The 27125-nt window shown below is 38.8% G+C and overlaps 1 protein-coding gene across 5 annotated transcripts in view; it reads left to right on the top strand.

Annotated features, from left to right (window-relative positions):
- MYLK4 (myosin light chain kinase family member 4) overlaps positions 1 to 27125 on the top strand; it is a 213884-nt gene that overhangs the window by 37868 nt on the left and 148891 nt on the right. For 3 of the 5 annotated variants that reach the window (XR_007906641.1, XM_051799448.1, XM_051799447.1), the window contains exons 1-5: positions 9706 to 10608; positions 21798 to 21864; positions 22360 to 22909; positions 23763 to 23782; positions 26542 to 26647. Coding sequence is in view for 4 of the 5 variants with exons in the window: in XM_051799448.1 (XP_051655408.1) it covers positions 10051 to 10608; positions 21798 to 21864; positions 22360 to 22909; positions 23763 to 23782; positions 26542 to 26647 (1301 nt within the window). In the remaining variant the exon portion in view is untranslated. Of the gene's footprint in view, positions 1 to 9705; positions 10609 to 21797; positions 21865 to 22359; positions 22910 to 23762; positions 23783 to 26541; positions 26648 to 27125 lie in introns of those variants that run through there. The other 2 variants (XM_051799449.1, XM_051799450.1) reach the window with 1 other exon arrangement.

Genomic DNA, 27125 nt, shown 5'->3' with positions numbered 1-27125 from the left:
GAGCTTTCAAAATTCAGCTATAAGGCTGAGAACTTGCCATGTTTCATTTTGGAATGGACACTTTAGGGGGAAGAAAATAGCTGAAAAAGAAGACTTGGCTAAAAGGCATTTCTGTTGCCAAAAATATCCACCAGTGCAAAATGGTATTAGCATGTGCACCCTGAGCAGGACAGGAAGGCAGGGAGAAAGATTTCTGTGACCTTTATTTACCTGATGTCCATTCATTCTGTCATAAAATTGAGAAGAATGGGCTATTTGTATTGGTATAAAACAGACAGATGACAGGGGAGAACAACTGTAATACTTATCTTTCTGGATTTTAGAGCTTTTTAATGTAGCTCAGAAGTTAAATTTTAGATAACACCCTTCCTTTGAATTCTTCATCCCCAAAGAATAAAGTTATACTATGGAAACTTGCCAGGCACAAGTTACAATCTGTTAAAATATCAATAAACATTCACCAGAATTAGCCAACTCTATGGATAAAATAAGCTCAAATTGCACCTTCCCTAAAAACACTGGTCTCCAGTATATGCATCTCATGGTGCTTTCCCTTCTTCTTCTACACAGTCCTGGATTCTGACATTAATGCTTAATATGAACGTGCCATTTATTTAACTTTTTCTGACACTAAATTTTCAAGAAGAAGAGATGAGTCAAGGTATTTTCTGCACACAGTTTTTGTGCTGATTTACTTAGTTAAAGTCTGTTTAATTTCAACTCTGACTGCAGTGATACTGGTAAAAAAATGTTTGCTTCAGCAGAGACTGCCTGGATAAATAATCAGTACCCTGGCTCACCTACAGAATAAGTGAATTTCTGTTTTTTGGTGCAGTAAGTATATGATATGGCTAATAGTAGTTGTGGAGACTGTTTACTATTATTCTAAAAAAAACAAACAAGCAAAAATCCACAAGCCTTCCTTCCCACTTCTGCAGTCCCATAGCTGGTCTCACAGTAGAAGGCAGCAGGGAACAAACCACCACAAGTGAAAATAAATCAGTAGTCATTCATCAGAAGAGCACTACATTCCCCTCTTTGCCACACTGGGATCTTCACTAACGTGGGTGTTGTTATCTCTGCAGAGTTCTTATAGCAGAGAATATAGGTTAACTGAGTGAATTAAAAGATAATTGCCTTTGCATTGTAAGGGTTAGTTCATAAACCTAGCTGATCACAGAGTGACAGCCCAAGATGTGTGGATCTCCAATGCTCTTTCTGTTGGTGCTGCCTGTTGAGAGGGCAGTCACCAGAGAGGATGCTCACTGTTTCTGACTAAGGCTCTGATACTGTGGGCTGGACAGTAGGTAAGTTTTGCGACTTGAAGAAAGCTGAGCTATCAGTATGTGTCTTCTGGAGAGGATAAAACGTAATTTGTAAAACTTCTACCTCCCAACAGGCCAGGCAGCTCTGGGGCTCTTCTCTGCAGCTCTTTTAAAGATCTTTTAATCAACACAGTTTCCCTTTCTCACTGAAATTGCATTTACTGTATTTTTAGTATGTTCTGATGGACTGAAAGGTGTTACTTACATCCAATTTTCCATATAACCACTTCTGATGACTGTCCCTTTCAAGTCTTTTCAGCCTATCCATACTGAATTAACTTTTTTGTAAGAAAAGGCCTTTCGTGGTTTATAAATTTTAATACAGGATGCTAGCTGCCAGAAAGTTTTGGACTGCAACCAAAGATTTTAACCAGTCTACCCAGCAGATGAAATGAGGTACAGCTCCTGCTGCACCTGGAGACAGTACTTCTTTCATTGCTCTGTTTCAGAGTTATGACACCTCTGCTTTAGCCTCAGAAAGTCAGGAATTTTCCTTTAAGCAGGCTTCCTGGAAATAGAGTTTTAGGCTATTAATGGGTAATTTATCACACAGTATTTTTCAACCATAAGAAATGCTGGGTTTTGAGGTTTGTTTTGTTTTTAGTACAGTTAATTGGGGACAGCTAAGCAAAGGTGAGTCTCTTGATGTGATATCTTGACAGCAGGAGATGATAGTGGCGACCGACTCTCAGTGAAAGAACATCGTGCACTTTGATGGTGAAGTGCTTTGAACTTCAGCTGTTAAACAGAGAGATGCTGATTTTGGTGGCTTTTTTATGTGCTGTGCAATTCTTCTTCATCCAAAGAAACCTATTAACAGTGGGATGCCATGTGTGAGTTAGCCGTGCTTGACCTGGATAAATGCTGCACCGTGCAACTTGCAGTTGCACTGCTTTTCCTGTGCAAATGTTTTTCCACATGTAAGAGATCTACAGAGTTCCAGAGTACAAGAGATCTCACCCCCAGAACATGGATAGTGCCTTCTATTATCATTTTCATCTTCAAAGATCTGGATATTTTCTACAGAGGGATGTACAGATCAATTAACTTGTTGTTTTTTGTTTGTTTTTTTTTTTTTTCTGCAAAAAGGGGTCATACAAATGCTTACAGAGAGGCTCAAAATTTGAAGGTAGTAGTATATCTAAAAGACCAGTACCAGACTGCTGCAGATTGATCACTGAACTCTAACAGGATATCTTTGTAGTTTGTTTCAGGGACTTGCTCTCATCATTTATCACTAGGATATGTCCAGGATACTTAGTTACCAGAGTCATTATAGCAAAGGAAGTCAGAATTCATAATTAATTAGCAGGTTGTAGAGTAGTTGTGTGCAGAGGGCCCTGTGGAGCAGTAAATTCCCTAGCCCTACTTCATGAAGTTCAGTGCCAGACTTTTCTTGCTGTATGCTCCTGCACTGTATGAAGCTGTTTCCTTTTCTGACCTTAAGCAGAATTCCAGGCAAGTGTTTTGGGCAGACCCCAGAGGAGCCATAAAGGTATATCACTTATGACACAGTATGTCACTTAATCTTAGGCATACAATTATTTCAGCCCCCATGGTGAAAGAGTCCAACATGATTGCTGACTGTAGAAATATGTAATTTTGGATAAATTCCCTCATCTATCTTGATGTATCTTTTTTGATTGGGAGGGAGGAGGGCAGGGGGAAGAGAATAGTTTCTCTGTTCTACCATCACTGACATCTGTGAACTTTCAGTAAACAGCATGACTTTCTGAATCTGGTTCATAGCTTTCATGCTTGCTTTCTAATCTCTTTCAGAGCTGAGCAGCTGTAAGCTTATATTGTTTCTCAGGGAGCTGTTGTTGTGTACTAGAGAAAGAGCAGACCTACTTTGGCTCTCATGTGCACTACTGTGTACCAGCGTTCTCTGCTTTGTGCCTAGCACAAAGAAATCCTTGAATATTTTAAATAGTGGCTTTCCTGTTCCCCAGTCTCAAGTTATTTCTTCTTTGAGATTTACTGGGATATGAATCTTACTGAGACTTCTACAGAAATATTCTGTGCATGATAAAATGGTTTTCTTCAAAACACCTCATTTGCAAATTATTAACAGAGACAGACTTTGCTAGGGATATCTACAGTTTATGACCACTATCACAATAGGGAAAAAGACAAAGATATGGTTTATCTGTGAAAGACAATTGGTGATTCAGATATAAAAGATACTATTGGAAGTTCTCTACTAGGTGCTATGGCCAGTCCAGCCGCAAGATATGCATCTGCTTGGAAGATCAGAGAACAAAATCTGTTTCTCTCTTAATCAGAGTTGCAGAAAAAGAAGTGGTTTGTTAGTTGGTTTTTTGTTTATTTGTTTTTGATTGTTGTTTTGGTTTGTTTTTTGGTGTTTTTTTTTTCCTTACTTGTAAAGGATAGAGCATCAGAATATTTAATTTGAACTAGAGCTTCATAAATGTAGGCTAGCAAATATTCCCTGACCTTTCTTAGTTTATGACTGAGTTTTCATTAGGTGAATACAGATCAACCATAGGATAAATGCTGAAGACAAAAAAGTGGTCAAGGTTGCAGGAGAGAATTAATTTTTAAGGAAGGAAGAAGAACATGAGAGTTCCAGATATATGGGCTGGGATATATAAGGCATGAACTAGACACTGAAAAGAATAAAAATAAATGAGAAGTCAGCAGAAAAGTAAGAGAATGGTAGATAAGGATAATCTTACAAAAGGTCTTATTTAAGTCATTGAAATATAAAACAGTAGATAGTAATTTTATTATGTGAGCTTCTGAAAAGTTGACTCCTGGTGTATGTTTATAAATTGATGTTTTTCTTTTATCTGTACTGAGATTTTATTTTAGAGATTTAAGCTATTTTTTTTTTTAAATAGGAGAGGAGATCTATATGTTCAAAGGAAAGCCAAATCTTACATTCTTTTCTGGGAGATACAGTGTAAGATGTTAACTTGTACCATTTTCACAAAGGAATTTATTATATATCCACAAATGCATGAATATCTTCAATTCCTTGTCATCTAGGAAGACAACATCTCCAGAAAAATATTCCAGAAAAAATGTCCCTGTTTTTCTCAATACTGATCACTTCTATGAAATGGTAATATATTTTTGTGCACAATATAAATATATATTTGAGAGAATACTGAGAGGGAATTGAAATAAAAAAATTCAAATATTTGGAAAAGAGAAGAGAACAAATTATTTTAGTCATCCATGGATGGGACAAGAAGAAATCAACTTCAATTTCACCAAGGGAATTTTAGATAATGCTTTAGGAAAACTCTTAACAGAGAAAATTTTTAGTACTGAAACAGGTTGCTTAGAGAAGTTGTGGAAGGTTCAGTAATGGAAGTTTTTGAGAATGTATGAGACAAACTTTTATACAAGTTCAAGAAATGTATTTGCACCACATTGTCTTTCAGCTACATAAAGACAGCTGAATTTCCCACTATTTTAGTTATAAACGTGCAGGAAGATTCAATATGGGTATGACTTGAAACACATCATTCCCTACCCACTCTAACCTAGATTGTATAGAATTTCATATAATTCACCTCTGAGTGATCAAGAGATGTTTGTTTTGTAATGTCTTTTCTTTCAAAGATGGAGGTCACAGTGGCCAGGTCTAAATTACCACTTGTAAATCAGAGCTAATTGTTCACATACCCACTCCCTTTAATATACAACTGATGCAAACCTAACCCTTGCCAGGACATAGGTACAGAAATGTCGGGAGAACGTGTGCTGTTTACACATATGAGTTAGGAATGGCTGGAATGTGGAGTGTGCGTCATACGCGTGCTGCCATCTCATGCATGGCAGGTGGCCCCATGTTCTTTCTGGGGGAAAAACACCCCAAGCCTCCACAACAGTAAAATATTAAACTGTACATAGGGATTTTTGAGATACCTTGTCTGGAACAACTCAAGACTGATGACTGTGGTTCTCCAGATAAACTTCAGTGGTAGCAGTCTTCCACAAAATGTGGCATATCCTGGTACATGGTTTACAGCTCAAAAAATTTGGAATAAGACTCTATAACTCAAACATTTCCACTTGTACTCTTGTTTATAATGTTTGATGCCAGCAGCTATAAATTTACAAGGTGCTCTGTCTGGACCTGTAATTGTTGGGAAAAAGGAAGAACTGAGCTGAACTAAATAGAAAAGACTCAGGCTAAAAAGACAGGGAGGGCAAGGGAAACTTCATTTCACATGGGTCCAGTAGAACAAGATAAGATAAGGCAGGGTAGTTAATAGTTCAGCAGTATGATCAGAGGTCCAAGAGTTAGTGAAAACTTAGTGAACAACTTTTTTAAGCAGAAAGCAGGTTTTCTTTGAACTGGTAAGTTGTCACGTGAAATTAAACACCCCAAAATATTACCTCTTTTTGCTGATTAGAGACTGTTTTGATGTTTTGGACTATGATAATTTTTTAATTTTTTTTCTCTAATACCTCTGGGACTGAGATCACATACTGTGGCATTGGGGTCCTTCTGCCCTTCACACGCTTTGGGTCACAGAATATTCTGAGTTGTAAGGGACCCATGAGGATCATCAAGTCCAATTCTTAAAATGAATGGCTCATAGAGAGATTGAAACCACAACCTTGATGTTGTTAGCACCAGGCTCTAACTAACTGAACTAGTCTCAGGGTCAAGGTTAGAATGTGCTAAAATCTTGGTCTGTGCACCCTTGAACTGGAGGATCACTGTTCAGAAGCAGACAGCTAAGAGAGCTAGGGCAGCAAACACACATGCTGTGCTAATTTCCTGATGCTAGCCAGCTTTCCATATCTGTGCAGAGAAAATAACACTGACTGCAGTTTGAGTTCACAAGAGGAATTAAAAGGAAAACTTTACTTCTCTAGTCTGTCAAATCTTCACCTTTAGCCCTTTTTACTATGTCTCTATGAAGGATGGAGTTTTATCACATCTCTTAGAGGCTCACTGTATCATGTCTGCAGACGTTAAAAATGTGAAAGTCACAGTAGGAGCAATGTATCCATTGCTACTACATTGCTATTTCTTCCAAATTTTAGATGCCACTACACTTTGAAAATTGCACATGATGCTTTAAAGCCTTTTGCAAATGAACTTGAAATAAAAGAGAACTATGAGTCAATTTTTTTGATGTAAAAGCCACTCAAAAGAATTCATCATCAATGGAGCCGCAGTTGTATAAAAGAAATAAAACTGTATGGAAGATTATCAAACACCACACGTTTTATCAGTTGATTAGCAGGTGTTTGTGGAAAAATTCCCAGAGTTTAGAGTCAGCCCCTAGGCTGATATTGTCACTGCCAAGGTGTAGTGGCCTAGTATTAATATTCTGAATTGTAATATTAGGCAGCGTTTGGCATATGGGTAATCGTGTCATCTTTAAAGCTAGTGAAATTGCTTTCTCTCTAAAGTATTTTAGTTGGTTGTGTTTCTTTGTTTTCAGTTCATGAAAGGTAGCCATTGCTGCAACTCACACCATTAACTTCCAACAGACTTTTTAGCAGTTTTGGTGCTGTGCAAATCCATTGACCAGTCATCATTAAAATTTGTGAGATGAAAATAAGAAAGCTCTTATATCAGCTTTGTGCCTTAATGACAGGTATAGTTGCTAAGAGATTATTTTAGTGACTAGGAAAAGTGCATTCAGGTACTTATAAATGCCATTATAAATGGCTCAAATTATTTACATATAATATTTTTGAATTTAGTAAAGTAGCTGTAATGAGTCATCACACTAAAAAAGAAATGTTCAAATACTTTAAATGACACTATTTTTTACAGAACACTTTCCCTTATCGATTAATTCTCACTGAACTCCTCAAAAGTATCTAAATATGTAAGGTTATTTCCACTTTACAAAGCAAGAGGCAGGGATCACAGATTCCAGCTATGAAGAAGTTACTGGCAAGGGCTTTCTGAGCCTAGAAAGCAAGCTGATGTTAGTTTTCTTCCTTTTATTCCTATTTCTAACCCCTACACAGCAGTTCTCTCTTCCACTTCAGATTCAGACAGAACTGCTAACATGTACTGATGAGTTTTTAAAGAAGCATTTTTATACTGTGCTTTCTATGTTTTCAGTGTCTGGCATTTTTGTATGTCATGGTATAATATTAAATCAAGAGGACTTTACTGATGGTACTTGATTATAGGATCTTACCTCACAGAGCTTAAAATTTTTATTAGTGTTTATAGTACTGGTTTGAGGTATTTCACATAACATTTCCCTGGGCAACTGTTAGGAGAGATTTAAATGTTTAACATATGTGGCTATGCACACTAGTATAACACATGATTTTACCATTGCTATCTGTATGTGCTTTTCTTTTTTCTTTTAATAAGTTCTTGCTTTCACAAAATATTCCTTTTGGAGAGAATTCTTGTGACTGACAGGCTTTGCCTATGAAATCCCCCAGAGCAGGAGTCCTAGATGAGTGGGTGGCAAGGTCTAATAAACCTTTCACCTTTTTTTTTGTGTGGGGGGGCGGGCAGAGGACAGGTGAAAGTTCACCATGAACTCCTGCAGGGATGTTTCATCTAAGCTAAATGGCTCTCCCAGCCTGGCCATTTTACAGACATGAGAACACCTCTTCTGGACATTCGTGTCCAACAGGGGCTTCTGCAGATACAAAACTATTAGGAGGGTTTAGTTCATGTTTCTGACAGAGATAAACAGAAGAAGCCAAAAGGGTTCAAGCATAACTACTCTGCTGGAACTGATGTGCTATTCTTTGCTTTGGTATTACTTTGTCTTTTTTTTAAATGCTGTCCTGTATATTATTCTTTCCATGAAATAGGGATCTCTAAACTCCTTGTCTTTTTGTTTGTTTGTTTGTTTTGTATCCTGTTTCCTATTTTAAAATAATTGAACCTTAATCTGCTCAGTGAATATGCTGTGCACATTAACACATGATGGTCACCTCTTGGTGATGTCTGTTATGTAAAGAGATTTCGATCCATGTTTTAGGGTCATGCATGAACACAGTTCACCTTTCATTTGCAGTAACATGCTGATCTCATAAGGTGACAAATGTACTGATGAACTTTTTTCCTTTATTAACCTGCAGTAACCAGAGAACAAGCTCCTGAATTAGCTTATCCTTGTCAACACTGACTACATGTTGAGTCATAAATGATTGTGGGAGAATGCCTTTGGAAGCTTTTGAAAACCTCAGCTATGATTGTTTCTAAAAGACATGTTTGGCACCTAAAATTAAGAGAAGACCATGCAATTTTGAAAAGCTATTTAGTGTTTTAGATATTCAGAACTCACTATGTGCCTTACCTAATTATCTCTCAGGCTCCCCATTTAAAGGATGGAGAAACTGAGATTGGCAAAAGAAATAGTTGACTGGGATCACAAAAGAAGCTCTTGATCCTTTGAACAGAGCAACAGTCTGGATGTTTTTCAACCAAAACATGGCTTTATGTGTTTATTTCTATAAGAGGTATGGCACAAGTGCAGACTGACCTATGTGTGGTCAATCTGTGACTGTCATTTGTCCAAGTTAGCCTTTTCTTTGTATTTCAGAGGCAGCCTGTCTCCATCAAGCTGATCCATACTGATTTGCTTTTTGCTCATGTGGAGTATAGTTGACTTAAGATGAGAAGTAGTTCTGGTTTTATTCTTTCTTTTTAATTCTGTTTTTATTTTTCTAACCAAGATGAGAGGTGTTCAGCAATTCAGACCTACACTTAAATAAACTGTTTAAGTCAGACCTACATTTAAATAAACTGTCTGAGTTATGAATACTAATCGCTGGTTTTGAGACCTTTACTGTCAGGCAAACAAAGAAAAGAGCTGAGTCTCTATCAAATGTTCTATTTTGGTATTATATGACCTCATGATAGTAAGACATAAAAGCCTCTTCATTTGTGGCAAATTAGCACAGTCTTGATAAATACAGAAGTACACGAAGATACTGGCTATGAAATTAATTGCTTGTGCATAACTAGCTATGTGGTAGCTGAGACATAGGATAGATAAAAAGGCTCTGAATTTTTTTTCAAATATTTGCATTCCAATGTCTCCTTCTTATTTTACTTTCTTTCTTGTATTTGTTTTTTAACCAGTCTATTGACTTCCTGCCTGGCATAACAGGCTTTTCATGGAATAGAAGTTTTCATCTGAAAAGTTTACCTTGAAATATAGCAATTTCAAGCAGCCACATTTGAGTTCCCTGTAAGGACCCTTATTCTCTTCAGAGCAGGGATCACATTACATACTAGGCTTTTGAAAAGCAACAACACCACTGCCAAAGTGTTCCTACCCTTAAAGACTTCTCACGTATCGTGTAGCCTTTTTGCTGTCAAATGCCATTCGCGTGCAAATAGTTCAGTCCCTGCTAGGGCTAAAGTCACTGAACCGAGTCAATTTAGGATATGCATCTCCATATTCACATCATTTGGAAACAGATAGAGATATATATATATATGTAAAAAAAAAGAATAGATGAAAGACATTTTTCTTCCTAAATAATTTGGGTTTCTCTTCCCTCTGTTTTAGTCAAATATATGAGAGTAGTTTATAAATTAGTTGAGCTGGAGTTACCAAACTTGGCTGTGTATCTGAGCAGCCTGGATGGGAAGCCTTTGCAACTGACAAGCAGCTGATCATCAGGGCGTTTCCTTCCCATACCCAAACCAGCAAGGCAGACCTCTTCTACGTCTGTGGTCAACAACTTGGCCAAAATATTTGATCCAAACACTTTGCAAAACCAAGGGCCTGATACTGGAATGGAACCTCCTCAAATTCTTCGTGTTGAAAGCAGTGATGTCAGCACATCTGAAAGTTTTAACATCATGGATATGAAGTTTTCCTTACTTGAACAGAAAATTGATAAGCTGTTGACTCTGCAAGAGAATGTTCTTAAGAAGCTTAACAGTGTTTCTCAAGAAATATGTTGCATTGAAAAAGATATTGAGATGGTAAAGGTGGAAACATCAGAACCTGGATCAAGGATGGAAAGAAACAAAAAACTGAGAAGTAATGAAATGAAGAGACTTTGCCTTAAAATGAAAAAATCTCTTTGTGATATAAACAAGAATGCAGAGCAGCAGGTTAAAAGACTAGATGGACTTGAACAAAGTGTTTCTGGACTACAGAAACTTGTAGGGCCTCTGGTTGAGAAGGTGAAAACATTAATAATTCATAATTCAAGCGTAAAACACCATGTTCCAAAACGTAAAGTTTGCAGGGTAGGTGATTATAGAAAAGGAGTTGGAAATCCCTTTAGGATGCACGTTTTCTCGGAGACAACAGCTGGTGACCTGCTCAAGAAGAAAAATGAAAAGGTGAGCCCAGGTTTGTGTTTCATCTTGTCAAGGATCATTGCAAGCTACGGATATGTTCTGCTATATATTCAGCTTTTTCATTTTGTTGGCATTTAAGAGACAACCACCAATATACTCTAAAAGAGAGAAGTATAGGAACAAACTGTGCAAGTTTCAGTGGAAAAGATATAGAAAACCTACTTATTTATACAGACCTTCATTTTTTTCTAATTATTTCTTTGCAGTTGTAAAACCTAACTAGGAGTCACTGACATGGGTGACAAAGATTGACACAGACTTCAGGAGTCTTGGGTTCTGGCCATGCATTTTCTATGATCTTCTTTCGATTTATAATTATCTGGGGGAATCAAGTTGCAGCAGTAATGTTATGTGTTCTGGGGTCTAGAGATTAGTGAAACTGGTAAAAATCCTCCTTGGGTCAGGAAATGTACATATGTTTGTCCTTTATTTCAAAGAACATCTTAAGTGTGCTGTTCCAATCTGGTATTTCTGCTGACATTGGTGAGGACTAGGAGACTTCTAAACTGGGATCTGAGGTAGGGTTACTGTAACTGGAGCTGCAGCTTGTGTAAACTTCCCTGGGTAAAAAATGCCCGTGTCACCATAATGGGAGTTTCATCATGTTCTTTACAGTTCAGATTAAAACCACCAAAAAACTCTTGAAAGTCTCCATTGACTATAATATGCTCTTGTAAGGTAGTTTGAGTATTCTTTGTTTGGTAAAGAAAATTAAGGAATTCCTTGTGAACAAAGTATGTCGGTATTTAATTAACCTACAGTGAACCAAAAAGGTTGCCCTTCATATTTTGTTCTGTTTTGCCTTACTTTTTTTTCTCTCAGAAAAGTCACATTCGGGTTCATTTAAAGAATGGTTCTTGAGACTGTTTTTCTAAAAGCAAAGAAGCATTTGAGCCATCAAAGGAAACTATAAAAATAGCAGTCAGTGCTGAGTAGCAGCATAGAAGCATCTTATAAAGCTCTGTCAACTGAACTGGGAGATCTGCCACTATGTAAGGATATAAATTGTGCATCCCTGTTTCCTGAACATGATTATCTGAAGGGAAAAATTGTTTCCTTGCCCAAGAAGATTGACAACAAAAATGGTCATTACAGGCCCTTCTTGAATATCAGGCTGGACTGGTTTCAACAAAGAAGTTTCAAAAAAAAGAGAGGTTTTCTTGTTTTGTACCATTACTTTGATTAGAAAAGATTACTTATTTGGATCATCTGAGTTTAGGACTTCTTTTGCTTTTCAAAGCATCAATGAAAACATCTGTTTTAAAAGCCCTATCAGAGTGAGACCCACAGGTCACCTCTGTAATGCGGCTGTCAGTGCAGTTTGTGGTAGAGCTCTACATATCTTGGTGAAATTACATATTCATCTAAACTACTTATAAATGTAAACTGAAACAGGCCTGGCATGTTAATGAACGGGCAGCTCCTGGAGACCAGAGTAGATGTGAAGCTCTCTGTACTAGAAATGCAGGGTCAGGGGAAAGGAGGGGATCTTGCAGGCTTTACTGGTGAGTTTGTGGGAGCCAATGGGTGTAGTGGAAGAGGCACGTCAAAGGAGGAGGTTGTGCTTCTGGCAGACCAGAGGGGAGCCAGGATGGCAGAGGTTCAGGTGCCCCATGGAGAGTTTGGAGCTATAAGAGGCACGGAAGTAGAGGCAAGGGGGGCTTGAACATGACAGAAACAGAGGCTACTCACAAGGACCCGAAAAGGACAGGAGCAAGTGGAGTCACTGTCTTTTTCCAACAGCAGCTACATTTGTAATCCCCTCACTGATTCATTTTATTTAGGCAAACTCTCAGCAATGTTGAGTGGACTTGGTAGGAACTTGTCTCACATGTGCTTAGGAAGGGCGGCATAAGCACGTCTGGAAGCATGCTGGTGATATTATTACGTTGTTTATATTTTGTTTGTTTTATGAGATAGCATACATATGTTTGCTTGTCATTACCTCCTCTGTGCATTTGATTTATTAGAAAAGGGCCATCATAAAATTATCAAGCTATCTCATGAAGAACAGCTGGCTTTAGTAAACAGTCATCTTGGGTTTAAGTAAAAACAGACTTGAAGTCATCCCTGCATTAAGAGTAATGGAACCATGGTATGATATCCTTCAGCAGAGATTGCTCAGCTTGGTTGTCGGCTTAGTAGGAGAAAGTGTGTGCCAGCATTCAGGGCAAACAGACTATCCTCTGGGTGAGGGTATAGGAACAGCATCCCTGAGCAAGTTAGTCAAAAGACTGGTCCATGAGATGCTGTGAAGCTGGTTGCTTGTGCCTCTTCTTGACATGAACTGGATTTACAAGTGATGTTTTATATAGTTGTGATTAAAGTAAAAAGAAAAGCAAAAGAATAGAGAAATAAGGGGTCTCACTCCTGCAGAGTTTTACACCTGACAGGTACCACTGATGCCTGGTGACATAGCAATTTACCTGACTGTGCAGATATCAATCTTTATTTCTCACAATCTCCACTCCTGACTAATCCCCACCTAATGACAATTGAGAATAATGCTGACCCTGCAGAAGTGCAAGCTTCCAGGCAGTAAGAACAACATCTCTGGTATCCTCGGTGGACTTTGTATGGCAACATGAGCAACTCTTCAATCATTTTAGACATATACAGAATTCTGTTCCTGTGCAGCCATCAACAAGGCAATACATTCACTACAGTTAATTCAGAAGGACAGTACCCACTTCTATGCACTGCGGGAGATGGTCAGATGTTTTGGATGATGTGCCTGTTTGTCATCCACCCTGCCCCACTATGAGCAAATGCCATCTCTTAGTTCTAATAGCTGAACTGTCTGTCAAATATTTGTTTTTCCCCAGCCTGGTCCTGCAAAATAATCCAATCATTCTTATGAATGAATTACTAGTAGGTGGTGCAATAGCTGGCCACGGGTACAACTGGACAAGGCAATGAATTGTGTTTACATACTGCTTAATCTCCTGCCTTTCCATTCTTTCTTCTCTAGAAAGGTGCTGCACTTTGCTTAATGTAGTATTGTTTTCTAATTTTTTCTAGCTCTCTCTTTTTACAGAACGGGGTTGAGTAGAGAGCTTTGGAAGAGGCATAACAATGGGGAGGGAAAAGGGAGAATGAGAGGTAAAGAAGGGGTGATAAGCAGCTGGGATGCGTAATCTCTTTTATGGCTTCAGCAGCAACTGAAACAGTTTCCTCATCACAAGCTCCACAGGCATATTTTGTGTTCTTACAAAATATAGGGTTTGCTCTCTTCTGAAGCAAATTTCTGCTTTCCTGCCTTTTACTGCCATCCTGAAATACCTCTACTGCCTCATACAGGAGTTTAGTTTATTTCTGGTTTGGGTTGGAGTTATAATATTGTGTAGCCTGGAGACACTTCATGCTTTGTCGATGCTGCCAAATGTCTCCCAGCTGTTTTCCACTGAGTGCAGCATGACCCTATCACCACATGGCTGAGAGTAGTAGCATGTATTACTTGTCGTGTTAAGTTATTTTGTTGCTATTACCACTCAGGGAAATCAGCAGTTCTACAATAAGGGTCTTTAAAAGTCTTGAGGTTTTCCTCAAATTCACCTTTTTAAGTAGTCTGTGATAATCCTGTTTCAAAATGATTCTTTAACTCCATTTTCAGTCCTATTTCTTCCACTTATAAAGAAAGAGGGTAAAATAATACTTCATTTATTTCCTCCAAATTAAACAGTTCAGAGATTCTGTACTATTAAACTGCAAATACTCACCTGGAGAGTCAGAAAGTCCATTTTGTTGCCATCATAAAACAGTGTTGAACTTCCTGCAGTTGCCTGCAGGTGTCTGTAGCTTTGGTTTCCTGACATTTCTACTGGCTTTGCTGTAGGACTAACAACTATTAGCAGTTTGGGGCTGTTTTCCACACTAAAGACACTTCACCAGTGGGAGCTGTGTTTTCTGCTTGAACCCTCCTGTCTCTCCACTGCAATTGCAGCTCATGGGCTGCTCTAGTAGGAGCTCACAATGAAACTGCTGTTTGCCACATGTGTTTTAAGATCCATTCAGCCTCAGTCTATAACAGTTCTTCTGATTCCTTCATTTTGCCTACAAATACTAACAGGTCCCTTATGCATTATTTAAATTCTCTTCAGATTGGCCATGTTCTGTGTATTTTTCATCTTCCTGCCAAATAGGCAGGAATTGTTTCTTTTTTTAATTTTTTTTTTTTTTTTTAGCATCTGTTTGCCAGAGTTTCTGCTGTATTTGGTGGTTTTAGGCTTTTTGCAGAATCTCAGCTGATAGTTGTCTTTTGCTTGGACGATGCAGCTGGTCAGCACTGTCAGGTGCCATTATACTCCAGAATGCTCTTCTTCCCCTCAGGACTGATGCTTTACCTAAATATGTTCTTGGTAGAAGTATTTCAGTTTTTGAGTGATCTATAATACATTAGAGTTATAATTCTTCCTCTGAATGTCTATAAAACTGGTGTGTTTTCTCAGGACAGTGTTTTCATCTCGTTTTGCCCCATGCTCTCCCTTACTGACAACCCTAAGAATCTTTTCACACACTTCCAATTCAGAATAGTGTTTAATTTTGTTTTCATTTATCTTCAGAACTTGCTGTGTGCTGTACAATATCCCATGCATAGGATCGTGCCCTGGGCACTGTTGTTGTGGTTTTGCTCTCTCTACAAATCTGAGGAATGTGTAAAATCAAAGCAGGTACAGCTGATTTCTAAATACCTGCGTGCCACATCAGATGTCTTGTGGGCATGACGTTAATGCCTATGTGTTAGAGTGACCATTTTAGGAATCTAATACAATTCCTTTGAAAAACTCGGGAGACCTCATGATGAAGATCAAGAGCTGGTAAGTTCAGGAAAGCAATGCAAGACAGGTCATCAGAGGTTAGTCTTGTAAAAGCAGAAAGTTCCTCAAAGAGATGAGAGGGAGGTAGGAAGGATTTGCTCAGGGAATAAGTATTTGTCCACTGCAGTCATCTAAGATTCACCTTTTGTAATCAGGTGTCCTAGCTATCTAGGCAGTTTTCTGGTGATGACTCCTCTCAGCCCCAATCAGAAATAGCAGGGGTACCTGGCTTGACTACTTTCTCTGGTAGGAGAGCTGGGTTGCAATTAAATGTGGGGTCTCCACCACACTGACTTTTAATGACAACAGTGGCTGCTCTGGAACACAACTAATTTTGTGCCATCCTAGCAGCACCCTGGGTTTTGCATACACGTGCAGCAGTGAGGATGAGTGGTGATGGGTGACTGGGCAGCAGCCCCAACAGAGCCTGGAAAGAGTCCCACCACATTCCGTTCGCTGGGTTCTGCATGGTGAGAAACCATAGTTTGCAGAACTGTATTATGGCAAGATATCGTGGTTTTGTGTAAGGTCTAATCACCATTCATTTATCAAAATGAAGGAGAAGATCTGTCTATAAAGGGGAAATAAAAAAATCCCAGGCCTTTCCCTTCCACCCAAACCCCCTTCCTGTTAAATGAAGTGCATTAATAGGAAACCTGCATTTCTGGAGTACCATTATAAGTGAGTCATCAAAGCTCTAGGGGGTAATTTCTTAAGTTCATAACCCTTTGGATGGAAATCTCCCAACTATGATTTTTCCAAAACAGATTAGGAAGGGCAGTTCAAAAAGTCTGAAGATATTTGCCATTCATGTCATTGCAAGCTTAGCTCAGCTAAGTTAGTAAAGCTGAGAAACATCCTCTTTACGGTGGGAATTCTTAACTGATATTGTAGCAAAAAAAATTACTGGAATAGTTTGACAAATGGGTGGTTTATGCCCACAGTTAAAGAGATCTGCCAATGATTTGGTTTTCAAGATGGATTTTTTTGCTCCTTTCTTACACTGTGAGAATAGTGGAACACACTTTGGAAGATGACCCATTTAATAGTAATGGAGAAAAGTGAAGAACAGCACCTGGAAAATTTCGGGGTTATGGCACAGGTGCATATGAGGCACACATGCTCCCTATCAGTCATCACACATGTATGGACATTGAGCAGTATAGAGAAGGGAGAGATGTTTGGCTGTCCAATGTGTTGGTAAGACAAGCAGCTGAATTCTTCACTGGTTGTGCTTGCCTGACGTTGCCTCCGGTTCGTTCAGATGAGAAATCCAAAAATGATATTAATGGGTTGATTTGATTTCCCAAATGCAGGGATAGGATGTGTCAAAGCCAGGTAATACTGAATGCTCTGGTCTTAGTGGGTGTATTGGTAGCCTCAGATTTGCTGGTGGTTATTATAGGCCTTTGTGTATTCCAGAGACATTGCAATTATACCAGTCAATTGGAGTTAAAAATCTACCTCCAAAGCTCTTCTTGTGCTTAATACTGCCTCTGTTAAATGACAGTGGATAGACCTCAAGGCAAAAGTAAAGATGTTTAGAATCTAACTGTTACTGTTAGTGCAATATATTGCATCTTCATTGAGGCCATGGGCTCTATCAGGAGCCTGGTTGCATGAAAACCTTTTCTACTCTTCAGTGTAAGATCCCCTGTTTTGAAAAGAATGGCTTGTCAGGAGGAAGCATCTGTTTGAAACAGGATAAGCATTGCTTCTCCAGCACAGCAGGTGGGAAGTCAGCAAACTGAAGTAGGGAATGGACAAGGCTTTGGCTTCACTGATCCGCAGCTTCTCCCCTAGGATGGTGTTGTTCTGGGGGATTTTTCACAAGCAGACATTGTTATCTCATTACCAATGTATTTGTAAGGCAGCAGGTCACACAGAAATTGTCTTGTATTTCCTGTTGGGAGAATCATGATTCTCGTGGCTCAGAGCTTATTTTTTGTGTGTGATTAGAGTATATTCGTGGTTTGAGTTTGGTTTTTACAGAAGAATGCTTTATTTATCTACTTCAAGGAGCTCTATAAAAATCATGGAACAGTCAAAACCTTTGCCTGAAGGTGCCAGCAGTTGTTGTAGTGTAGCAAAAAAATAATGACATGGAAATGGATGTACTACCTGCCAGTAAAAGCAGAATTCCCATGAGTACACTTTGTAGCATTTATAAGTTTGTATCAGAAATACTTTCACTGAATATTTTACATTGCTGGGGGGAAAAGGAATGTGTATTGAAGGGGAACAGAAAAGGGCAGGAGGGGATGAAGTCCAGCTTTGAGAGATAGCACAGGAGGCATCACCGTGCATGTGGCTTCCCCAAGGTCTCTGTGGTATGTGATGAATTCTCCTGTGTACCGATGAGGAGATGCTGGGAGCATTCACAGTACAGTGCTCAGGTGGCAAAGCCCATGGCTGACTTCTGGCTGTTAGGGAAATTCATTAATTATAAATCTCAAGGAACTTAATCATAACTTAATCATTTTGATAAATGAATGGTGATTGGACCTTACACGAAACCAGGATATCTTGCCATAATACAGTTCTGCAAACTGTCAAGAATATGAGAAAGCAACACTGAGTTAAAATGTGGGTTAGGCATATGCAAAGATTTGTGGCAGGTGGAAGTTGAGAATAATGTCTTGATATAAAATGAAATCACAGAATCAACTAGGTTGGAAAAGACCTCTGAGATCATCAAGTCCAACCTTTGACCAAACACCACGTTGTCAACTAGGCCATGACACTAAGTGCTACATCCAATCTCTTCCTAAACACCTCCAGGGACAGCAACTCCACCACCTCCCTGGGCAGCCCATTCCATTGCTCAGTCACTCTCTCTGTAAAGAACTTCTTCCCCTAAACCTCCCCTGGCACAGCTAAAGGCTGTGCCATCTTGTCCTACAGCTGGTTGCCTGGGAGAAGAGACCAACCCACACCTGACTACAACCTCCTTTCAGGTAGTTGTAGAGAGTGATAAGGTCTCCCGTCTCTCCTCTTCTCTGAGCTAAACAACCCATGCTTCCTTAGTGTGACGGGGTGATAAAGGATGAGTGATAAAGGATGTCTAACTAAATGGTTGAGACTGCTTCCTGAGGCCATTCATTATAAAAATTTTTGCAGTAGGAAAAAAAAAGAATCAAAGAGTTTTATTAGGTGAATAAAAAAATTTGAAAGTTAGCTAAAAAAACATTCCAAGGGTAGGACTGCTACAGTATAAAGAAGGAATTTAACTATGTAGAGCTCATTAAAAAGGAGTCAGATGTCTATAAAAGACATTAATTTCTTGCTGCATTTGAAATTTCTGTTAGAATATATTATATTTGTGTATATAATTGCTTATGGCTTAATTTCTGCAGGCTTCTAAAGTCAATTTAAATAATTTCCAAAAGGGATTCTTTTCCATTGGTCTATACTGAAGTTTCAGCTTCTGGGCTATCTCACATTATTCTATATCATCACCTGGGCTTTTATTCTATCTCTGTTACTTAGAGTCTAGCAATACTTTGTATGAAAGACTATGTTTAAGTCTGGAAAATGTATTTTTGAAGATGCAGTAACAAATTGCGTAGATGCAGACACATTTTTGCTTTGGTATACATTACAAGGTCACAATGCAAGCTTTCATATTTAACCTTTTGTGAAATGAAAATGGAAAATTAATTGAAAGCTTTTGGTTTGTGTGAATAGGAAAAATGACTGCACTGCCATTAACCCAATTGTGCATATTCAAGTCATTAAGAAAGAAGAAAAAATAACATGGAGGCATAATTTCCACTAAGGAATATTAATTTCTTTAATTTTAGAAAATACAGACTGGAAATAGTCATGTCACCAAAGTTCAGGAAGAATAATACATCAATAAATAAAATATTATTAGAGATAAAGTTAAAAAGATCCTTAAGAAAGCACTGCTGAGGGAAGACGAGTAGTACGAAGTGTACTCAGGTGGGGTAGATGCAATTAACAAACCACATGACCTTTCAGCTGAGATTTTCAGAAGAGTGTCAAAGCTTTTGGGACCAATGGGCTCTCAGAGCAGCTACCTGGGATTGGACTTCACACATGTCCCTGAAAAACTACAAGGAGAACTACAAGGAGGTCTTTGTACCTCCTGTGGCTGGGATGGGAAGGATACGTTGACTTCTGTCAGCTCCAGAGAACCCAGTGAACCCCTACCCTTTACAGGGGAGAAATAGTGAGCAAAATTTCTTGGGTTTATTGCCAGGTCAAGATTTGACAAGTTGAAGTCACATGTTACTGCAAATAGCTAAACATGTAGAAGACTTGGATGTTCATGTTTAAATTATTCATGTGTCTACAGATATCCAGTCTTTATATTTGTATTTCTTATTCTAGTGCACTATTGCCCCTGCATTTATTGCACATTGATTCTGAAGAATACCAGTAAATGTTTAATTTGTATTCTTTCCCCCCCCCCCCCCCATTTAAATTAGTATGAGCTCCTTGTCTGCTGTTAAAATGTAAGAGATCAGAAATGGTGCTTGAATAAACATTGCAGTATTTCATGTAATGCCCTGGCAGTCTCAGGTATTCAGCACCATCCAGTGTTCCTTCTACTTGATGGATTTTCAAAAGCTGGCTTCTGTATTTCACACCTGCAAACTACAGCAAAATTTAGTAGGAAGCGCTGTGTGTCTGCAATTAATTCTGAATGCAGAAGTGAAATCTGGCCCTATGCATCAAAGGGCTTGGAGGCCATTTCTCTGATTATTTGCTCAGCTGACTGTGTTTGATCAGAGCTGATGTCCTCAGTGGTCTGGTGAGACTGACATACTTACAGGAATCTGAGTGCATTACTAATTGCAGTCACATTGCAGAATAAATAAGTCTGAGTTTTCCCCCTCCTTTTTTTTTTGGTGCCTTTCACCATTAAAATAGCAAAATGAGCATTGGTTGATTCCCTGTGATCCATCTGGAATAATTACATTTACATTTAAGTTCTATGGGAACAAGGCTCTGATTTATATTTCAAGAGTACTTACCTAGTTGTATTGAGGCCTTTTTCATTTTGTGGCCTGCAACCTCCTGGGATCAACTGCATCCCAAATAATTGTCAGTCTCAGATCTTACGCTCATATTACAGTTTCCTTGTCCCTTGCAGATCAAGATTTTCTGAAAAAGTTTTGTTGAAATCCTTCATGCAGTTACATCCAGTTTTTCCTCAACTCTTTTTTGCTTCTCATGGAATTTCCTTTCCCTTGAACTCTGTTTATAGTGGATACACATTGCTTCGATTTCATGCCTATTTTCTATATAGCCTGATGAATTTAAAATAATAAAAAAAAAAGCATAAAAAGTGCAGAGGGCTTACCAGAACAAATGTTTAGTAATAGAACTGGTTCATGCCCAGAGTACAATATGACTAAGCTGTGGGACTAATCACTTGATTAAGACACTCAAAATTAAGTTCCTGACTCTATATATTTTGTTGGGATACACATAACACTGCTGTAGCTGGCAGTTCCTCTTGAAAATATTTGGAGGTATCTGCATTTTTCACACCTTGTGGATCGATTAATAATAATGTTAGTGCCAGTTTCATAGTACTGTGGGAAGAAGAAAGCAGGTGAAAAAGGAGCACCAAGCAACAGCAGAGACCATGGTCACCACCCTACTAAGAAGTCTGGGGGATGGCAAGTGAAGAAACAGTACACAGCGTAAGAATATGAGTAAATATCCACAACAGGAATAGGAGTAAATATCCACAAAGGTAACTGAAAGAGGTTTTAAGAGGACCTGAGTTGCTATGAAGCACCTCTAGATGTCACTGCAACATTGTAAAGTGTAGGTAAGAGAAGGCTACAAAGCTGAAGTTATGTCTTGTATGCTCCAATTCCTGGTTACTGTCTCAGTCAGCCCATAATAAATTGTTGCATCATTAAAAAAGCCGTTACCAGATGCTGATTAACAGCAAGAAACTTTTTGATATCTGTCATTAAGACTGTTACCGAAGATTTTACTAGAATATTAAATATTCTGAGCTTTGGTTTAACCTGGATTTTAACAGCAAAAGCTAGTGCAGGGCAACAGCTCATTTCTGGATGTTTCTTTCTTTAAGTCTCTGAGGTTCAGTCCTGATTTTTTCTGGGCTGTTTTTATGCCAACACTGATGCTGATCACAACTGAGATAATTTCTCTTGCTTTACACTGGTACCAATTCAATCAGCTTGGTAGTGATTATAATAAGGACCATCATTTATAGGAAATGTGTGAAATACAACACAGAGTATTTGTATTTGACCCAAAAAAATCAGGTTTCAATTTCATGAGGACCAATACCATATGTAAACTGTATATATACATTGACTAATATGTCAATTGCCTTTTCCACAGGTCATCAAAGAAAAATTACATTTGAATGAAACAGAAACAAAAGAAAAGAAGCCACCAGATTCAACAGGTTGGACTATTTTTTTCTCTGATTGGTTTCTAGTTCCTAAGAAATAGCACAAAACTAGCCATTATGTTCCTGAGCAGCTCCAATGAAGTTGTTTGAGTTACATGTGTGCTCAACAGCATGAGTGAAAATTGTTGAAGCGACATCAATCTACTTTTCACATGCCTGTGCACAGGGTCTCAAACTCAAGCTCAAAAAAGTGCTTTGCCTGAGAAGTTCATTAACCTTGACTTGGCTGACAATAATTTTGGGTGACAAAAACATTTTCTAGTGCTGTGTGTCAAAGGAAGCATTTGTGACCCATGACATCTCTGTTTTGAATAAGTAGTCTGCTCTTGCTTAGGAGACACTTGAACTGACCTTGACAGTGGAAAAGAAAAGCAAATGCCTAGTTCCAAATGCAACTAAATTTATGCTAAGTGTGCAGCCCTACTTTAATGTTGTTACTGACTATCAGAAAACCACTGTCAGATTCCTTTGTAATCTCTTCACTTACAGAGGGGGCCATCCAGAAGAGCCAGTCCTGCTCTCAAGAAGAAGAAGTTGATAAGCTCAATGAGGAAAATGCCAAGAGGGAAAGTTCTGTTCTGCTTGAAGTGGATTCTCCCAGATTTCATACTGAAGGATCAGAGAAGGAAGAAGAAAGTTTGGCTTTCGAAAGTTATTATGAACATAGGAGAAACTCTGTTCAGGAAGAACAGAATATAGAAGAATATAGGAGAAATTCTGTTCAGGAAGAACAGGATATAGGAGAATATAGGAGAAACTCTGTTCAGGAGTCATTGGCTCCAGCAAAACAGCAGGAAAAAGATGCTGTTGATGATGCTTGTCAAAGGCTAACTGTGCAAGAGATAGAGAGTGAGCCCCCAACAGATGAGGAGAGGAAGGAGGAACATCAGGTGCCTGGAGATGAACAACAAGAGGAGAGGGAGAATGAAGGGGTGGGAAATGCTGATAAGAGTGAAAAAAGTGTTGAGGAACCACCAGCTCCTTCCCAAAAGGAAGATGAGGCAGAACAAAGCCATGATCAAGAGGCACCAGAGGGAAGGTAAGGCCTGAAGCTTGTACTGCACATTCTTAAGAGACCCATGCTTTAGAAAAATGTGTCATTCAAGTTTCAAGTCGAAGTGGCTGGTTAATATAAATATTGTTGAAAATTTAGCCCAGTGCAGAAGTGAAAAACATGTTTATCTCTCTGAGTGAAATTATACTCTTAAAACAGACAGCCAAATAATCTACCATACATGGAATTAGCAGTGTGCTTTGGTTGTTTGCTTGGGTAATATTAAGAACATGGGTATTACGTTATGCTATTCTTTATCTCTGAGGAGAATGCTCCCATTTTTCAGTTTATATACTGCAGTGTCTTATAACATATGAGCAAAATAAGGCTAGATTAGACCATTGGGAATTAGGCCATTGCCAACTGGGAATTAACTTACTGCAAAATGTAGTAACTTAAGGGATAATATAACAATGTCAAACTTGAAACTTGGCCCAGACAATTAAAGTGATAAATTTATTTACTGTAATTCTTTCTTTGCTACACTGTATGTAGCCCTTCAGGGATAAACAGGTTTAAGCTCTCAGGAACCTATATGAACATAGTTAAATTCCAATACTCTCCCCTTGTTTTAAAGGTGAGATTGATAGCCAAATGTTAAGTTTAGAAGATCTCAGGTGAGAATTTCAGTAATTGAGAAATATTTTGCTGACGTGATTAATTTAGGGACCATTTTTATTTCTCAAAGTGAATATTAAACCAGTTTATTTTACACCATGAAACAAAATAACGTAATGTTATTTGAATGCAATGTATGTGTAGGCATTTTTCACCTGTGTTTCTAAATTTGCTCTGCTTTAAGTGTATCCTGCACTAATGCCATGTTTTGTCCTTGCAGGTGTAAAAGCTGCGAAAAAGGTACAGGAAATTATAGTTCAATACTGAGCAGACCTGCCAATTTGAGCATAGCGGTAGCAGTAAGCATTGAGTGAATGATGAAGGTCTAATCAAAGATGATAACAAAAAGAGCAGGATAGTTGCAGAAAGCGCTGATGACATATTTAAAAATATAAAAAGCTCCTAAAGGAAGTATCTTAAAGGCAAAACATTTAATTCCATGGGTATTAAGGTGATGAACAGAGAGAGATATCTGTAGAAGAGAATTATTTTGTGATTGTAATTGGTAGGGGAAAAAGATGTGCATGGTAGCTCTGGCAGGAAACAGTTGTTCATGGACCATGTCCTAAGCTGATGAGAAATAACACAGTTCTGCTTGCTTCCATCTTAGAGGGTTCTGTTCTGTCAGAAATTATACACAATTAATTTGCTTCTGCCACAACTACTCCACTAATACTATCCTCTCTCCCTCTTCTTTTAACAAAAGAGCTAAGACTCCAAACTATAAAGTGGAGGGAGAAATTATATCATGCGTGGCAAAATTGGTTGACCTGTGGAAGTGCTGAAACTGTGTGTTAGCAGGGAATCTGCAGTGCTCTGGATGTAGCCTGAAAAACCAGCTTGCTTATATTTGTACCATTGTAGTGTGAAGTGAGAACAACTACGCCTATAAAGAAATACAGACTTTTGTGTGGAAGCCTGAGTGATGCTGTTGAACAGTCAGATAAATGGTGCTCAGGCACCAAACTCTGAAGCATGCTCACCATGCTGAGGCAGAGATTTCTAATATTAGATCTCTGGCTTGAGAATTTCAGTGCCTATTCCTGTATGTGAAATTGTGGCACATGAGAAGGGGGCCTGAAAGATTTGAAGCTATTTGTGTGTGCATGTGCATGCATAGGACTCAGAATGAATTTCTTTGCTTTGGAAATGGGGGGAAAGTGTGGAAGGGAAACATTTGTTACATGTTTGTGCCAGGTTTGTGTAGCAGGAAACAGGAGATAGTGTACTAAAACTTTAAAATTTATAAACTGTCCTGAGCTCTGGCAAATTGTTAGGGATGGCATTAAGGTTAGAGTGTCTCTGCTGGAACATCTTTGATCTGTAATAGGAGGTCATTCTTGAATAGGGAGAAATCCCCTCTGGTTTTCAGGAAAAGAAAAATAGAAATTCTGTCGCTGGGAATGTCTTGAAGGCAAAAACTTACGTAGTTTTAAAAAGCAGACTGACCTCTTTAAAAGAACATTTCCTTGCCCAAAGTTGGGTAGTGGTTTGGAGCTGAGCTTTTATAAAGACATTTTCTTCTGTCACTTACATTCTGGAGCCCTTGGAATTTGTGTTGTTAGAGTCAAATTCTGCCTTAGGGTAGAGGTTTTCTTGGCATTTTGTGGGTCTTGGTAAGACACAAAGACCCATACTTATGGTTGTGCAATTCAAACTCTGCAGAATCCCAAGTAGGTGGCAAACTTCCAGAAGCCCCAGCTTTTCACAATTCCTTGACCATGAACTAACTTCCTGACCATGTAAGTTATTAATACTGTCAAAAAAAAATCTAGGTACACAGCTGGTGTCCAGGAAAAATGGACATTCACTGTGAATAAGGACAATCTACCGCTACATTAATGACCAAAGTGTTCCTGCCAGCTACATGCTGTCATGGGGTTTTTTGTTTGTGTTTTTGATCCTTTTCACTGGAGTAATGGATGGTTTTAAAATTGCTCAACAAGCCTCACACAAAAAGGAGCTGGCATTCCAAACCAGAGAGCTCATGTGGAAACACTGGGGCTGTAGCCCTCCCAAACAGTTGAAGAAGTATTTGTCACCTTGGTCAGCCAAAGGTCACTCTTGGGGTTATCAATCAAATGAAAAACAACGTGGGTATGAAACTGAAGTCACAACAGCCTGTAAAAAGTCCAAATTAGGCATGGAGGGCTGGTCTCCAGCAGGGATTTTGACATCAGGATGGCAGAAAGGTCCAGCATGTGGAGGTCCTGACAATAACACCGAGTCTTGCTGAAACTCCATTGCTGCTACAGTGTGATGTCGGGAACACATCCCTTCTATGTGTCCCTCCTTACCTTTTATCTGTCATCCTTTTTTAAGGACAAAAATTCCTCAGAGCACTGTGTGTCAGTTACCATGTGTTCTATCTACCATACCAGATCCGGAGCCATACTGGAAACCCTAAATGCTATCTGCCAGGGCAAAACTTCCCCATGTGCATAAACTCTAAAAGTGATCTTTAAAGGTGATGACCACACTGCAGAAAAAGACAAGTTGTGTCAATCAGTAGAGAAGAGGATTCTTCACTGTGAACAGCAAAAGCTGGGAAATAGCCTTTCTTAGCTGGGTCTGGAGGAGAGTTCAGTTTCTTTTCCTACCCCACTGGAGAGTTACAGTACATGCTCACCTATTAACAGTACCTGAGGAGGAAAAGAATATTTAAAAAAATCAGAGATAAGGGTGAGTTACTGAGGCCCTTTGTGGGCACGAAGCTACACTGACACAGCCTAGTGGTCCTACTGTTGTGCAGAATATGATAACTTAATAAAGGAGTCCTTGTCTTAGTGTAGCTCCCAAACAACAACCTTTTTTCTGAGCCAGAGCTTCTGAAATAAACCCCTTCTTAAATAACAGGGAAAGACTTATCTATAAAGGTTGCAGTAAGTGTATTCAGTTCTTAAATGAATTTATCTGGGCAAAAAAGGAAATAAAATATGAGACAGACAAGCACTGCATGTGACCACTCATATGCTATCTGTCTGTTTTTATTTTTGTAGATGATATTCCTACTCCACCAGCACCATTTGATCACCGGATTGTCTCAGCCAAAAGGGTTGGGATCAACAATTATTATAATGTCAATGAGGATGAAATTCTGGGAGGGTAAGTCAGACAAAGCAAATCAACTTGGAAAGCAAGGCATAAATTTACAACCAAGCAGCTTGGGAGGTGAATGGAGGCAACATGCCCCACTAGATCCAAAGTCATGGAAGTCTTTATAGAGGGATGAAAAGAGGAGGCTGATTTTAGTGTGAGTGAATTTTGGCTAACTATTTGGCACCAGCAGACTTGGTCTGTGTTTGATATTGTTCTAGGTCAGCAAGATGCCCTCAGGGTTTATGACAGGGCTCCTAAGATGCTGTAATACTTTACCTCACATTACAGCCAGCAGGACATAGAGACATGTTGTAGTCTTCTTTCTCTCAGTGGGTCTCATCCCTGAAAACACATGCATTTTCAGATAGATTAGCAGGTTAATCTGGCAGGCCATGTAATTCCTTGATCTCTCATGCTGACATTGTTTAGGATAGAGGGATATTGTAATTTTTGATGGCAGCGTGCTCTTGGGTAAGGCTTTGAT

The sequence above is a fragment of the Manacus candei genome, unplaced genomic scaffold (assembly GCF_025592945.1).
Source record: "Manacus candei isolate 608988 ecotype Guabito, Panama unplaced genomic scaffold, ASM2559294v1 h1tg000049l, whole genome shotgun sequence".
Lineage (NCBI taxonomy): Eukaryota > Metazoa > Chordata > Aves > Passeriformes > Pipridae > Manacus > Manacus candei.
This window is presented reverse-complemented; position numbering and strand designations above follow the sequence as displayed.